At 39.8% G+C, this 14,450-nt stretch overlaps 1 protein-coding gene across 2 annotated transcripts in view; it reads left to right on the top strand.

Annotated features, from left to right (window-relative positions):
• The window catches only part of PCYT2 (phosphate cytidylyltransferase 2, ethanolamine), a 37,593-nt gene that overhangs the window by 3,944 nt on the left and 19,199 nt on the right, over positions 1–14,450 (top strand). The window contains exons 1-2 of one of the 2 annotated variants that reach the window (XM_039344648.1): positions 5,540–5,628; positions 11,974–12,028. Coding sequence is in view for 1 of the 2 variants with exons in the window: in XM_039344637.1 (XP_039200571.1) it covers positions 5,540–5,628 (89 nt within the window). In the remaining variant the exon portion in view is untranslated. Of the gene's footprint in view, positions 1–5,539; positions 5,629–11,973; positions 12,029–14,450 lie in introns of those variants that run through there. The other variant, XM_039344637.1, reaches the window with a different exon arrangement.

A 14,450-nucleotide genomic window follows, 5' to 3' on the forward strand; every position in this document is an offset into this window, starting at 1 on the left:
AATATTCTGCCTTTTTTAATATCCCCCAAAATATTTCCTTCTCTAGAAGGGTGGATGGGTGCTAACTTCCAACAATTCCCCCCTTTGTGCCATATAAGTGTGGGTGACACACTTTTACTGGCACAAGATTAAGAATTGATCTGATCAGGGAGACTTGATGGGTGCTTCTATGGGGGGGAGGTTCCAGGATGCGGGGAAACAAGCTTTTAAACTATTAATGCAAAGGAAGTCACTGATAGAAGCAGTAGAAAAGGATCCCTGCAGTGGTTCCCAAAAGGGGAGCCTTCATCCCATGAAGTTCTAGAAGCCAGGGCAAAAGCTCTGTTAGGTGGAAAAGAAATTTATGGTGTCCAGTATTCTGTACCAATCCTTTTTAGATAATTGATATTATTTCCTGTGAGCTTCCAGTCAGGGTTTTGAAGCACATGCCTCCAATATTCTTCACAGCCATGTTTTGCCTTAGTAAATAATTACTGGCTGCCCATTTTCAAGGGTTGTTTCCTGCCTTTGATCTTAGTTTAGTGCATCTAGGTTTGTGATGTCAAATTGAAGTTAGCCAGTGTGCAAGCCAGGCTATGAATATTTCTTCAATTGCACACAGTGATCCCTAGGACTCCCAGTGCACCAGTGCAATATATTAAGATCTTGAGTTTGGAGATCTCTTTCCTGCTACCTCCTCAGTAAAAGCATAGAATTGTAAATCTCCTGAGAGGCATGGTTCCCCCTCCCATGGAATTTGCAGGAAGGTATGCATTCAAAGGCCTAAGTGCCACAAAGCAAGAACCAGCCTGGGGAACTTTACATGGGGATAGCCTCAGTGTGATTCTGAATGGTGTGTGTGTGTACGTGTAGCTATTAATACAAAAGTGGTAGTACAAACATCCTGGACAAATTTCCATCCCACCAGGCAGAGGTCCGAGGTATTCAGTACTTCAGTACCATTCCCAAATGCTAAACCTCCATAAATCCATTCAACTGGATTTTACAACATAAATGAGGCAAGAAAGAAAACCTTACAATGAGTTTCTGCCCTCCCCCCATAGTCTTTCCCGTTGTCTTCTGAGGCTTTATGTGGGGGCCAATGGATCCAGGAATCCTTCTTTTCTCTGCAGCTTTCACTGGCATCTGAGTGATGTGGGACCTGGGAAGATCTGTTCCACTCTGCTTGCATGGTGACTTTCTAGTGGATGGCTGGATCCAAATCCAATTCTCTGACTCAAATGAATGGAGGGTCTCCTCTGGAGGCAGTGTCTGGGTCAGTGTGCTCTGCTTCCAAAGATTGTGGGGATCATCTGTGCAGGGCTGAAAGAAAAGAGAACAGGGCCCCATCCCCCCTTTGTGAGTGACTCTCCCAGAAGAGGCATTGCTGGTCAGATATGAGGAATGGAGAACAGAGGATAAGAAATGGAGATGTGGAATGGGTGTGTGTGTGGATAGCTTGCTGACAGGGTTTGAAAAGACATTAAGGTTAACATTGCAGATGTTAAGTAGACAGATGAAACCCATTTAAACACACAGTAAATGCAAGAATGAAACGTTTCCTGCAAATAAATCTAAAGCATTCCCTTCTGATAACTTTGGGCTGTTCTTAAAAAGCATAGAGAGAGAAGGGAGGGGGGGAAAGGGGAACACAATTCTCTTCACCCTGATTTGCTAGTCAGGCAAACTAGGGTGAATGTATTTTTCTTTGCTTATTTTAACATTATTTTCTAACAATTTTAAATTCTTTTCTCTTTGAATCAAAGACATTTAACAGTTATATTTAGCTAGCACATAAAGACTTGACACACATACACACACGAAGACAAGGGAAAGAGAACAAAGGGAAACAGAACTCTTAGATTTTCATATCCTGGTCATTCTCACCATAAATCTCAAATTAGGGAGGGCAAATATCTTAACAAACATATCACATGGTTACATAGATAAGATAAGATAAGATAAGATAAGATAAGATAAGATAAGATAAGATAAGATAACCTTTATTGTCATTATTTTACTGTGGGTACAATGGCACACATCAAAAATGAAATTTAGTTGTCCGCTCTCAAAGTGAAACACATACATGACACAACATCTAAACATACTAAGTACAACATATGTATAGACCCACACCCCTACATATACATAGCAAATAAATATTAAATACTGTCCATCTTGAATATATAACGGAAGGAGGAAGCTTGAGAGTTCACAAGGTTAATGCTGTAGGGAATGAAACTATGGCTAAATCTGGATGTTCTGCTTCAGATACCACGAAACCTCCTCCCAGGTAGAAGACGGACAGGAGAAAAAAAAAACCCAATGTTCTTTTCTTTTAAGTACCTTTATTTAGCCAAAAAATATTTTCCTGCTTCATCCCTGAGAAGAATCCATTTCCTACATAATTTGTGCACGTGCTTCTTACTCATTCCTGCCTGGACAGGCAATTAGCCCCGGCCCCAGGCATCCATTAGCCTTCCTAAAGGAGACCTCGGTGGGATCCTTGATCCTGAGCCTCCCATGCTTTTTCCCACCATCCTCAATAAAACTCCAAGGCTTTCTCTTGGGTCCCTCGCAATCCACGGTACTACACTGCCCTGTGATACTACACCACCCCCAACAGGTGGAGGTACCTTCCAATCTGTGGTCTGCCACCTTATGGTTTTCAGGCAAATGGCCTGTGAGGACTCTGCTGAAATTAATCAGAATACAGGCACCTCTTCCCAGGATAGGGCCCTGCTCAGCAATCCATAGCTAGTTGCCCTCTCATTTCCCTTTAATCACTTCCCACACGCTTACTCTTCTTTTTCTCAAAAGGTCCTGCACTCTGGCCAAACCCCCTTGCTTTCCAGGGTTTGTTGGTTGAATTGATCCTTTTTGTGGTTAGGAAAGGAGAGAGAGAGAGCAGGATCCAGCTGTGGCAGAGAGAGATTCTACCTACACATCTCTCTCTCTCTCTCTCTCTCTCTCTCTCACACACACACACACACACACACACACACACACATACACACACACACACACACATACACACACACACACACAAACAACCTCTTCTTCTGTGCTTTTAAAGTTAAATCAAGGTAGAATTGCCAGAGTGTTATGAACATACAATTACCAGTACAAGGAATGAGTCCAATGTGTATTGAGTTTGAAAAATTCTTCTCAAAGAAATACATGTAAATATTAAGTATTTTGTGAATGCAAAATATTAAGTATTTTGAGGTTTTTTTCCTTAATTTTCTCAGAGTTCCTGATAGCTGAAAAGATGATTGGCCATTCCCCATTCACTCTACTCTTTCTTTACTAATCTCCTTTTATCCCTGAATAAGAAAACAAGCACCCCCTCTCCAATGCCTCTAATGCTTCAGTTCAAGCAGCAGAGATAATGAGAATTTCTGCATTTATCACAATTTTAATTTTCCTTTCAGATCAGAAAAATATTTTCAAATTCTAAATATATTTGGACTTTTTACTTGTGGCTCTTTGGGAATATTGTAAAAGTATATCTAAATTTATTGATAATATACATACTTTCCATATATTAGAAATCTAAAATGCATTATTATTATTATTATTATTATTATTATTATTATTATTATTATTATTACTATTATTATGGATCATCGCACAGTCAGCCAGATGTTCAGACTGGATTTGGCATTTTGTCTTCCTATCGAGTCCTTACCCAGGACCTGGGATAGGCAGATGTGGATGTTTGATGTTATTACAGATATCGTCGCAGGATGGAGGCGGTTCCTAGTAAGGCCGCCTTTTGTAGTTGACTAATGGTGAATTTGTCAATGCCAATGGTGTTCAAGTGGTGCTCCAATTGTTTTGGGATTGCACCCAAGGCGCCTATTACTATTGGTACTACCCTTGCTTGCTTTTGCCACAGTCTTTCTATTTCTATTTGTAGGTCTTTGTATTTTGTTATCTTCTCCAGTTCTTTCTCGTCTATTCTGCTGTCTCCAAGCACTGCCACGTCCACTATCTAGACTTTTTTGTCTTTCTTATCAACAGTTGTTAAGTCTGGGCTGTTATGTTGCAGGTGCTTGTCTGTTTGAATTCTGAAGTCCCAGAGCAGTTTAATTTTATCATTTTCTATGACTTTCTCTATTTTATGATCCCACCAGTTCTTGCTTACAGGCAAATGATATTTCTTGCAGATCTTCCAATGCACCATTGTTGCTACTTTAGAGCTGCTTGTAGTCAGTCTGTGCGATCTTCTTGCAGCAGCTTACCAGGTGGTCCACTGTTTCTTCAGTGTGTTTGCATAGGCGGCACTTACTGTCTGTTGCTGTCTTCTCAACTTTGACTTTATATGCATTTGTCCTTAAGGCTTGGTCTTGTGCAGCCAGAATTAGTCCCTCGGTCTCTTTCTTCAATTTTCCTGCTCTTAGCCATTGCCAGGTCTTGTTATTATCTGTTTTCCCAGCTATTTTTTTAATGTACTGGCCATGTAATGCTTTGTCTTCCCATGCCTCTATTCTGTTCTTCATTTGGTCTTCTTGTAAGCCAGTTTGGTCTCTCCAGTAGTCAATAAGCCTTCCTGACATACTAATTTCAGTGCATCTTCATCATTGTTCTTCAGATATTCTTCCAAAGCCATTTTTTGTTCTTCAACCATCTGATGTACTTGCAGCATTCCACGCCTACCTATTTGCCTTGGTAGATAAAGTCTGTCAATGTCACTGCGTGGATGAAGGGCATGATTCATTGTCATTATTTTTCTGGTCTTCCTATCCATTGCTTTTAGTTTGCTTGAGTCCAGTCCACTATTCCAGCTGTGTATCTAATGACTGGAATTGCCCAGGTGTTGATTGCCTTTATGGTATTTCCTCCATTGAGTTTAGACTTTAAGATCTTCTTCACTCTCTTGATATATTCACCTCTAATCTTTTTCTTGACTTCAGTGTGCTTGATGTTGTCAGCTTGAAGGATACCCAAGTATTTGTAGTAATCTTCTCATCCAGATTCTTAATGTTATTTTCGTGGGGCATCTTGATTCCTTCAGTTTTCACTAGTTTTCCTTGTTTGATAATAAGTGTGGCACATTTGTCCAAGCCAAACTCCATTGCAATATCCTGGCTATATATTATTGTTGTTGTTGCTGTTGTTATTGTTATTGTTATTGATGTTATGGATAACTGAAATCAAAATTTGAAGTGCAGAGGAATGAAAATAACAGGAAAAAACACTAATAATGGATAAATGTCCTGTAATATAATTGGAAACATATTTACAATTTGCTCCTTGTGAGTAGTCATGTGAAGTACGGGGAGCAAAAGAAGGGAATGATGAAAGAGCTTCACTATTGCAATGCAAGCTCCACTCTTTTTGTATGTGCTTCTTGATACTGTACAAAAGATACTAAAAGCTTCCAATTCTGTAGGCACCACTAAAAGCAATATTAATGGTACAGTTGAGTAAATTCTTTGTTTCGTGGGACTATGATGTTCTATGTATGCTAATGATGGAATCTTGTGAAAACAAGCATTAACATGCCTTTACAGAAGTTCCTTTGTTACTTTTTGTTTTGTTTGTTTCTTTGTAGCTATGATATGGTACATTATGGGCACTCCAACCAGTTGCGACAAGCTCGTGCAATGGGAGATTATCTGATTGTGGGAGTCCACACAGATGGTAAGTAAATTGCATTACTATTTTTCTTTTTCTTTTTAGAAGTCTGATGCCTTGAAATACTTTCTAAAATTATGATTTGTTTGTTTATTCCAGCTTTATTGTTTTTATAAATAACTCAAAGCGGTGGTCATGCACAATACTCCTTCCTCCTCCTATTTTCCCCACAATAACAACCTTTTGAAGTGACTTGAGCTGAGACAGAGGCCTGGCCCAAAGTCATCCAGACAAATTTCATGACTAAGGTGGTACTAGAACAAACATGTCAAATATAAGGCCCGGGGCCCGGATGCGGCCCGCGACGTGGTTTCATGTGGCCTGCAAAGCCATCCTGGAAACAGTGAGGGAACGGCCCCCACTGCCTTGGCCCTGGCCCAGGCCAGCCGGGAGCCAATGTACAATTTTGTGGTGGCCATCTATGCTAAAACCATTCAATCTTAGCTCCACAAGGCCGTCTGGAAACAGCAAGGGACCGGCCCCTGCTGCATCGGCCCCACCCCGATGGGGAGGTGCATGCTGGGGAGGTGTCACCCTTTGTGAGGAATGAAGAAATGCACCATCGCCTGGAAGTGGCCAGCAAATGGCCCTCGCCTACTTCACATATCTGGCTTGATGGGCTCCAGGGGATGGGTTTCAGCAGGCTTTTCCAGTGGACTATACCTTGGCTCTTGCCCTGGTCCCACCCCCTTCTGCCAGAGACCCTCAGATCTGTCCCACTCCTGCCCAGGCCCCCACAGGCACCCTTGACGCGAATGATGTAGAGCTGGCAACACCCACCCAGTAGGCCACACCCACTCCAGCCATGCCCACCCAGTAGGCTGCACCCACCCTAGCCACACCTACCCAGCCCCCCGAGAACAACCACAATGCTGATGCGGCCCTCAATGAAATTGAACTTGACACCCCTGTACTAGAACGTACAGTCTCTTGGCTTCTAGCCTGGTGCTCTACCTTTTAGGCCTAACTGGCTCTTATATTCACTTGAGGCAGTTTGGTCTTGTGGGTAAGGCACCAGGCATAGAAAGCAAGTGGGTGACTTTGAGTCAGTTGACTCACTCTCTTTTAACCCATGATATGAGACTTAGGAGACAAGCTGGTTGGTCAAGCTGAAGGCAGGACAAGAAGCAATGGGTGGAAACTAACCGAAGAGAGAAGCAACCTAGAACTAAGGAGAAACTTTTAGCAACCTAGAACTAAGGAGAACAATTAACCAGTGGAACAACCTGCGTCCAGAAGTGGTGAATGCTCCAACACTGGAAGTTTTTAAGAAGAAACTGGACAGCATTTATCCAAAATGGTATAGGGTTTCCTGCCTGAGCAGGGGGTTGGACTAGATGACTTCCAAGGTCCCTGCCAACTTTATCATTATTATTATTAAGCATGGGAAACTCTGAAAAATATGATCCTAAAAGCTCAGTCCAGCACAATAGGAAAAAGGAAAACAAGAAATTCAAGAAGAAACCAGCATGGCTGCACAAAGCTCTCTCTCTCTCTCTGCACAAAGCTCACTCTAAAAGACAAAAAGGACAAGTACAGAAAATAGAAAAAGGGACACATAAGTAAAGCTGATTATCAGCAGACAGCCAGAACATGCAAAGATAAAGTCAGAAAAGCAAAGGCTCAGAATGAATGAAGACTTGCAACAGAAATCAAAGACAATAAAAAAAGTTTTAACATATTAATAAGAAGAAAAAAGTCAAGGAAACTGTAGGTCCACTAAAGAGAGAAGATGGCAAGGAAGTAACAGGAAGTAGGGAGAAAGCAGAACTGCTTAACTCATTCTTTGCATCAGTCTTTACACAACAATTAATTATGGTCCAACATACCAAAAAAACTATTACAAAAGACAAACTAGAAACAAAAAATAAAATAAGCAAGAAAATGGTAAGAGAACACCTATCCGATCTTGACGAATATAAATCACCAGGACCGGACAGATTACATTCCAGAGTTCTGAAGGAGCTGGCAGATGTTATCTCAGAACCATTGCACCATATCTTTCAAAAATCCTGGAGCACTGGGGAAGTACCTGAGGATTGGAAAAGGGCTGATGTGGTTCCCATCTTCAAGAAAGGGAAAAAAACAGACCCAGGAAACTACAGATCAATCAGTCTAATATCAATAACTGGGAAGATCCTGGAAAAGATAATAAAAAAAACAGATCTGCGAACAAGTAGAAGCAAATAAAGTTATAACCAATAGCCAACACAGGTTTGTTAAAAACAGATCATGCCAAACCAATCTTATTTCATTCTTTGATAAAGTGACTAAATTAGTAGTCCACGCTGTGGACATAGTATACTTAGATTTCAGTAAGGCATTTGACAAAGTAGACCACAACCTGCTGCTTGATAAGCTAGAAAAAGATGGAATAGACAACATCACCACCAGATGGATTTGTAGCTGGCTGACAAATCGTACTCAGCAAGTAGCCCTCATCCACATGGAGAGAAGTAAGCAGTGGGAGTATCACAAGGCTCTGTCTTAGGCCCAGTACTCTTCAATATCTTTATTAATGATTTAGATGAGGGAATAGAAGGGGAATTCTTCTATAGCCAACACCCCAGAAGACAAGCTCAGGATCCAAAAAGATCTTGACAAACTTGAACAATGGGTCCTATCCAACAAAATGAATGTTAATGTGGAGAAAAGCAAAGTTTTACATTTAAGCAGGAAAAATCAAAGGTACAATTACAGACTAGGTAAGAACTAGCTCCAAAACAGCAACTGTGAGAGACCTTGGCGTCCTAGTGGATGATCACTTGACTATGAGCCAGCAGTGTGCAGCCAAAAAAGCTAATACAATCCTGGTTTGTTTAAACAGAGGCATAGAATCAAGATCACACGAAGTATTAGTACCGCTTTATAAAACCCTAGTAAGACCACACCTGGAATACTGCAACCAATTTTGGTCATCATACTATAAAAAAGATGTTGAGACTTTGGAAAAAGTTCAGAGAAGAGCAATTAAGATGATCAAAGGCCTGCAGACTAAAACATAAGAAAAATGGCTGCAGGACTTGGGTTTGGCCAGTCTAAAGAAAAGAGGTAATAGGGGTGACATGATAGCAGTATTCCAGTATTTGAGGGTCTGCCACAAAGAAGAGGGGGTCAAATTATTCTCCAAAGCACCAGGGGACAGGACAAGAAACAATGGTTGGAAACTGACCAAAGAGAGAAGCAACCTGGAATTAAGGAGAAACTTCCCAACAGTGAGGACAATTAATCAGTGGAACAGCTTGCCTCCAGAAATCATGGGCACTCCATCACTGGAGATTTTTAAGAAGGGAATGGACAGTCACTTGTTTGAAGTTCTCGTGATTGAGCAGGAGGCTGCACTAGAGGACCTTCAAGGTCCCTTCCAGCTATATCAGTGGTTCCCAACCTTTCTAATGCCGCGACCCCATAATACAGTTCCCCATGTTGTGGTGACCCCCAACCACTTATACATCATCGGGTGCCAGGGGCGTGGCCAAAGAAAAGGGGGAAAAAATGGCGGACAGCCTTGTTTGGCGACCCCCGTGAAATGGTCGTTCGACCCCAAATGGGGTCCTGACCCACAGGTTGAGAACCACTGAGCTATATTCTCTTCTATATTTCACTGAAACAACATTTAGAATTTGGTACAGAAACATCTTTCCAGACGAATATAGTCATTACTTTTGTAGAATTCTAAACACAATTTATCCAGAGGTCTTCATAAATTGTTAAATTCCAGTTTCTCAGAATATAGTTTAAGTCAGGGGTCCCCAACCTGCGGTCCGTGGATCAGGACCAATCTGCGGCATGCCAGCAACCGGTCCTCACAAACAAGCAAAGCCCCATCTGTGGGATGCAGGCAGCACACAAAACCACATACTCTCCAGTCCGTGGAAAAACCTCTCTCCACGGAACGGGGTCCCTGATGCCCAAAAGGTTGGGGACCTCTGATTTAACTCACTGACATTTTTTAACATTACTTTCCTGCCTAGAACTTGGTTCAGCATAGTATTAGTATTTAACCAATTACAGGTAGTCCCAAAGGTGCTTTTTCAGGAGACAACTGGACTTGCTTGTTTTTCTTTGAAGACATTTTGCTTCTCATCCAAGATGCTTATTCAGCTCTGACTGGATGGTGGGGAAGAAGCTTCTTCGATGAGAAGCGAAATGTCTTCAAAGAAAAACAAGCAAGTCCAGTTGGGACAACCTTGACCTGGATGAGTGAGAATCGCCATAGACAATTACAGGTAGTCTTTGACTTAGAACCATTCATTTAGTGGCCATTTGAAGTTACAACGGCACTGAAAAAATGACTTATGTCCATTTTTCACACTTAGCATCCCCATGATCACGTGATCAAATTTCAGGTGTTTGGCAACTGGCATGTATTTATGAAAGTTGCACTGTCCTGGGATCACCATTTGTAACCTTCCCAGCCATCTTCTGACAAGTAAAATCAATGGGGAAGCTGGATTCACTTAACAGTGCTATGATTTACTTAACAACTGCAGTGATTCACTTAATTGTGGCAAAAAGGGTCGTAAAATGGGGCAAAACTCACTTAAGAACTTCCTTGCTAAGCAATGGACATGATGGTCCACTATAGGACTACCTATAGTGGACATGAATACAATGTATGCATTAAAATAACTTCAAAAGTATTGATAACAGCCAAGCTTTTTTAGCAACTTTGGGGGAGTTCAGTAAGCCTGACATATTATTTTTGCTGAATTAAATTAATTTTAAATTGTGTATAACATATTTAAAACTATTGCAACTCTCTGCCATATTTCTTGTATGTTATCCAAATGTATTTTTATTAACATTTGCTAATAATAAATTGTTGATTAAATCTCTATAAATGCTTTTTTCCAATATATATTGGAATTTTAGAATCTGCTGAGGCATCAGTCAAACCATGAAACTAAAAATGTTTGTGTATATAGCTGTTCCTCACTTAACAACCACCTTTTCAATGACCATTCAGATTTGAGATGGCCCTGAATGAGTAGTACTTACTGGCAGTGGTGGGGTTCATATATGCGAACAACCAGTTCTCTGTGTGGATGCCGCTTCCAGAAGTCCATTCTGGGCCTGGGCAACAAAAAATTAACTACCGGTTCTGCCAAAGTGGTGCGAAGCGGCTGAATCCCAGCACTGCTTACTGGTCCTTGGAGCTTTGACTGGTGCAATGTCCCTGCAGTCACATGATTGAGCTCTGGGTGCTTGGCACCCGGCTCACAATTACAATATTGCAGCATCCTACAGCCTCCTGGGCCCCATCTATGGTCTTCCTTGCCAGCTTCTGACAAACAAAATCAATGGGAAAGCAGCAGGAAGTTGCAGATGGTCACAACATCCTCACTTAATGACCTGTAGTGATTCATTTAATTATGGGAATAATTATGGGAATGCTGGAATTGCCATCACTAAGCAGGGTTGTCATGTGACACTTCATGCTTTACTGCATCATTTAATGGTAATTCGGGTCCCACTTGCCATCATTAACCAAGATCTATCTGCATTGTTTTTTGGCTGTATTAGGTAAGCTACATTCCTTTTGTAATTTGTCATGTTCTTATCATACGCCAGATAATAAATAAATAATAAATTTCTGTTGTAAAACTTCAAGGTTTTTTTTAATCATTTACTTGCTTGCTAGTAATCTTATTCTCAGCCCAAGTTCTTACACCACTACCACCAAAAAAAAAATTAAAAAAAAATTCCAGAATTTTTAAATAGGGATAATCCCACATGTTAGTTTTGCATGAGAATTGGAATCAAACTATTTTTTTTCCCAGCAGAACCCAAATATTTTTAATCACCTTATGAACTGGAAAAAATAAAATTAATAGCAAACTCATATACTACAATAGCTGGAACAGAACTGTAAGAGGACCAAATAATAGCTTTCAAGTTCAGTCCATTCTTTTCAGCCCAATGTGTTACTGAAGTATGCCCAATTATATTATTTAAAATCAGCTAGGAAAAGGGGGGAAGCTGGCTGGAACTAAAATTGAAAAAAAAAAAAAGCTTCATTAACTCCCAACTGAAAGATGACAAGGACACAGAGATCCCATTTCCTCCTAAGAGGAAGGAGAAAAAAGAACAAAGGTACATAAAAAAGATGGGGGTGGAGAGAGAGAGATATTTTCCCTGCCTTAAATGTATTTAAACCAACATACTCAGTAATGCTCCAAACCAATTCCTATTGTGGGAGATGGCTGGATTCATCTATCTAGTTAAGCTATGAATTTTAACTATTGTTTATTGAGTTGATTGGGTTCACATATTGTACTAACTTGAAGCAGGAATAGTCATCCTGTTTGGATCCAAGAGCCATACTTTCCTTTTAATTTTTCTTTTCAGCTGCTGAGGGTCATGGACCATGATACTGACATGGTGACATCATCAGAGGGTTAGGGTTAGTAATTTTCAATCCTTTTTGTTTTTAAACATTTTTGGCAGTTTGGGCTTTTTAAGTGAAATTGATATGTTAAAACTATTTTCCAGTGTAGAAAATCACATTACTGATTGTTTTCGATGTGCCACCAAATTTTAGTGGCATGACTTTTGGGGTGTTCTGTGAACCTGCAAAAGATTGCCATCAACTATAGTTTTCAAATTGTGGAGCATTGTAGTGCCTACCCAATACACTGAACAAAATCAAAACAAACTACATTATATCTGTCTTACAGGGTCAGAATAACATGGTTACATATTGGATTGATTTTGGTTTAGTGTGATTCATCTCTCTTGTAATTATTTAGTTTAATATCCTAAGAACCTTAGTAATCCTCTAGTTCAGGGGTAGGCAATCTTGACTCTTTTATGACTCATGGACTTCAACTCCCAGAATTCCTGAGCCAGTATGGCTCAGCTTGGAAACCTCTCTCTTTTCCCTCAGCATGGCTGGCTCAGGAATTCTGAGAGTTGAAGTCCACGAGTCATAAAAGAGCCAAGGTTGCCTATCCCTGCTCTAGTTCATTGTTAATATTATTAAACTTAAATAATAGCACAACAGCTGACCCTGTAAGACAGATACTAGAGATCTCAACACTTTTTTTCTTGAAGCTGTATAGGTCTTCACATCCTGGCCCTATGTTAGCTTTCAGGTGGAAACTTGGTAATTCCCAGTGCCACAGCCTACTTTCTGCAGGCACCTCACTAGCATTCACCCCCTCATCTCAGTGTATGAGAGACATAGGGCTCTGACAGCATGTGCTCTCTTTCATGTTCATGAAACATGAATAATTGTTAAATGCAAAAAATTGAATAATTTCAATATTGAACTTCCTTATCATGTAGCTCAAAGACATGTGACAAGAAAATTCACCCCTTACTCTCTCACCCTTAGGAGATAGACCAATCTTATAAAATATAAACAAAATCAAACTTTATTAAAGAAAGAAAAGATGTGTTATAATATCTATAATAAGCTATTCAATTTTAAATGTCCCAAAATGCCAGAGTTTAGTAATGAGGAGATCAGTTATAAAGCTGTTCAGATTATGGAAAAATAGCAGTCTTATTAAAAAGAACATTTACATAAGAATTGTAATATTCCCAGCAGATCATAGGATTTACTAATCTGCTACAAACAAGCATTTTACTACAATTACAAGTATGCTGCTGGAAGCTGCAAACTAATCATTAACGATCAGAAAAGATTCTAAAATTATTGTCTCATGCACAAACTGAGGATGTTCATGAAGGCTGCAGTACACATAATTAACAAACTTGTACAAAATAAAATTAAAAACCAGGACACTTCAACACTTCTCAGTAAAAGAAAGATTAAACAATGCAACATTCCTAGCTAAATATTTTTACCTGTGTTTTTTAGAGGTAATTTTTTCCTGAAACAAATATGCATATGCATTTACATACACATACACATATAGATGCAGGAAAAAAGATATAAAAAAGATACAAAAATGGCTTCCTGTCTTCTTCACACCAACTATAAGTACAATTATATATTAACTTCTCTCTAAAGTTACATGATAACTCTCTATGATCTATCCTAGCTAATAATAAAAGCCTAAATTATAAGTTATTTTTTTTTCTTTTTCTTTTGGCAAAAAGTCCATAAGGGATTTCCAGGCACCAAGAAATGTAGATGTTTTTTCTGTAATCAAACAAGTCAACTTAGCCCTTTCAACAAGTTCTGTTATCTTCATCAACTATTTCCTCCATTTACAGGTATCGCCAGAGCTTTTAATCTTTGTGTATACAATAATCTCATTGCAAAACAGTCTCTATGGTTCTTTTCTAACTCTTTATCCATCAGTCCCTGGAGGAAAAGTTCAGTCTTTAAAATATATATATATATATATGTTTGAGCCCAATGTTTTCTTGCTTTGTTGCACATGCATCAAGCATGATAAAAAAAATTGTTCACATTTCCAGCATAAATTTCAAGAATGTTTATACATTCTGAATAATTTTTCTGGTGCAATATATCAACAGTACATTGTTTAATAAAATTTCTTAAATTGTAACACAATGTAAATTTCAGTCCTTTAAACCAGGGGTCCCCAACCCCTGGTCGGTCAACTAGCACCGGTCCACAGCATGCCAGTAACTAGGCCGCGCAAACAAGCGAAGCCCCATCCGTGGGATACAGGCAGCACACACAACCACACCCCCTCCGGTCCGCAGAAAAACCTCTTCCCATGAAACCGGTCCCTGGTGCTCAAAAGTTGGTGGCCACTGCTTTAGACCACATATTTCCCCACTGTTAGATCTGTATATTATAACCAAATTTTATCCTAAATTCTTTGACAGTCTTCTGTTGCAAATTTCATTAAAAATTTATACATTTTAGCAATTGCTAAATGATG

The sequence above is a fragment of the Crotalus tigris genome, unplaced genomic scaffold (genome assembly GCF_016545835.1).
Source record: "Crotalus tigris isolate CLP2741 ecotype Arizona unplaced genomic scaffold, ASM1654583v1 scf7180000017551.9496454, whole genome shotgun sequence".
Taxonomy (NCBI): domain Eukaryota; kingdom Metazoa; phylum Chordata; class Lepidosauria; order Squamata; family Viperidae; genus Crotalus; species Crotalus tigris.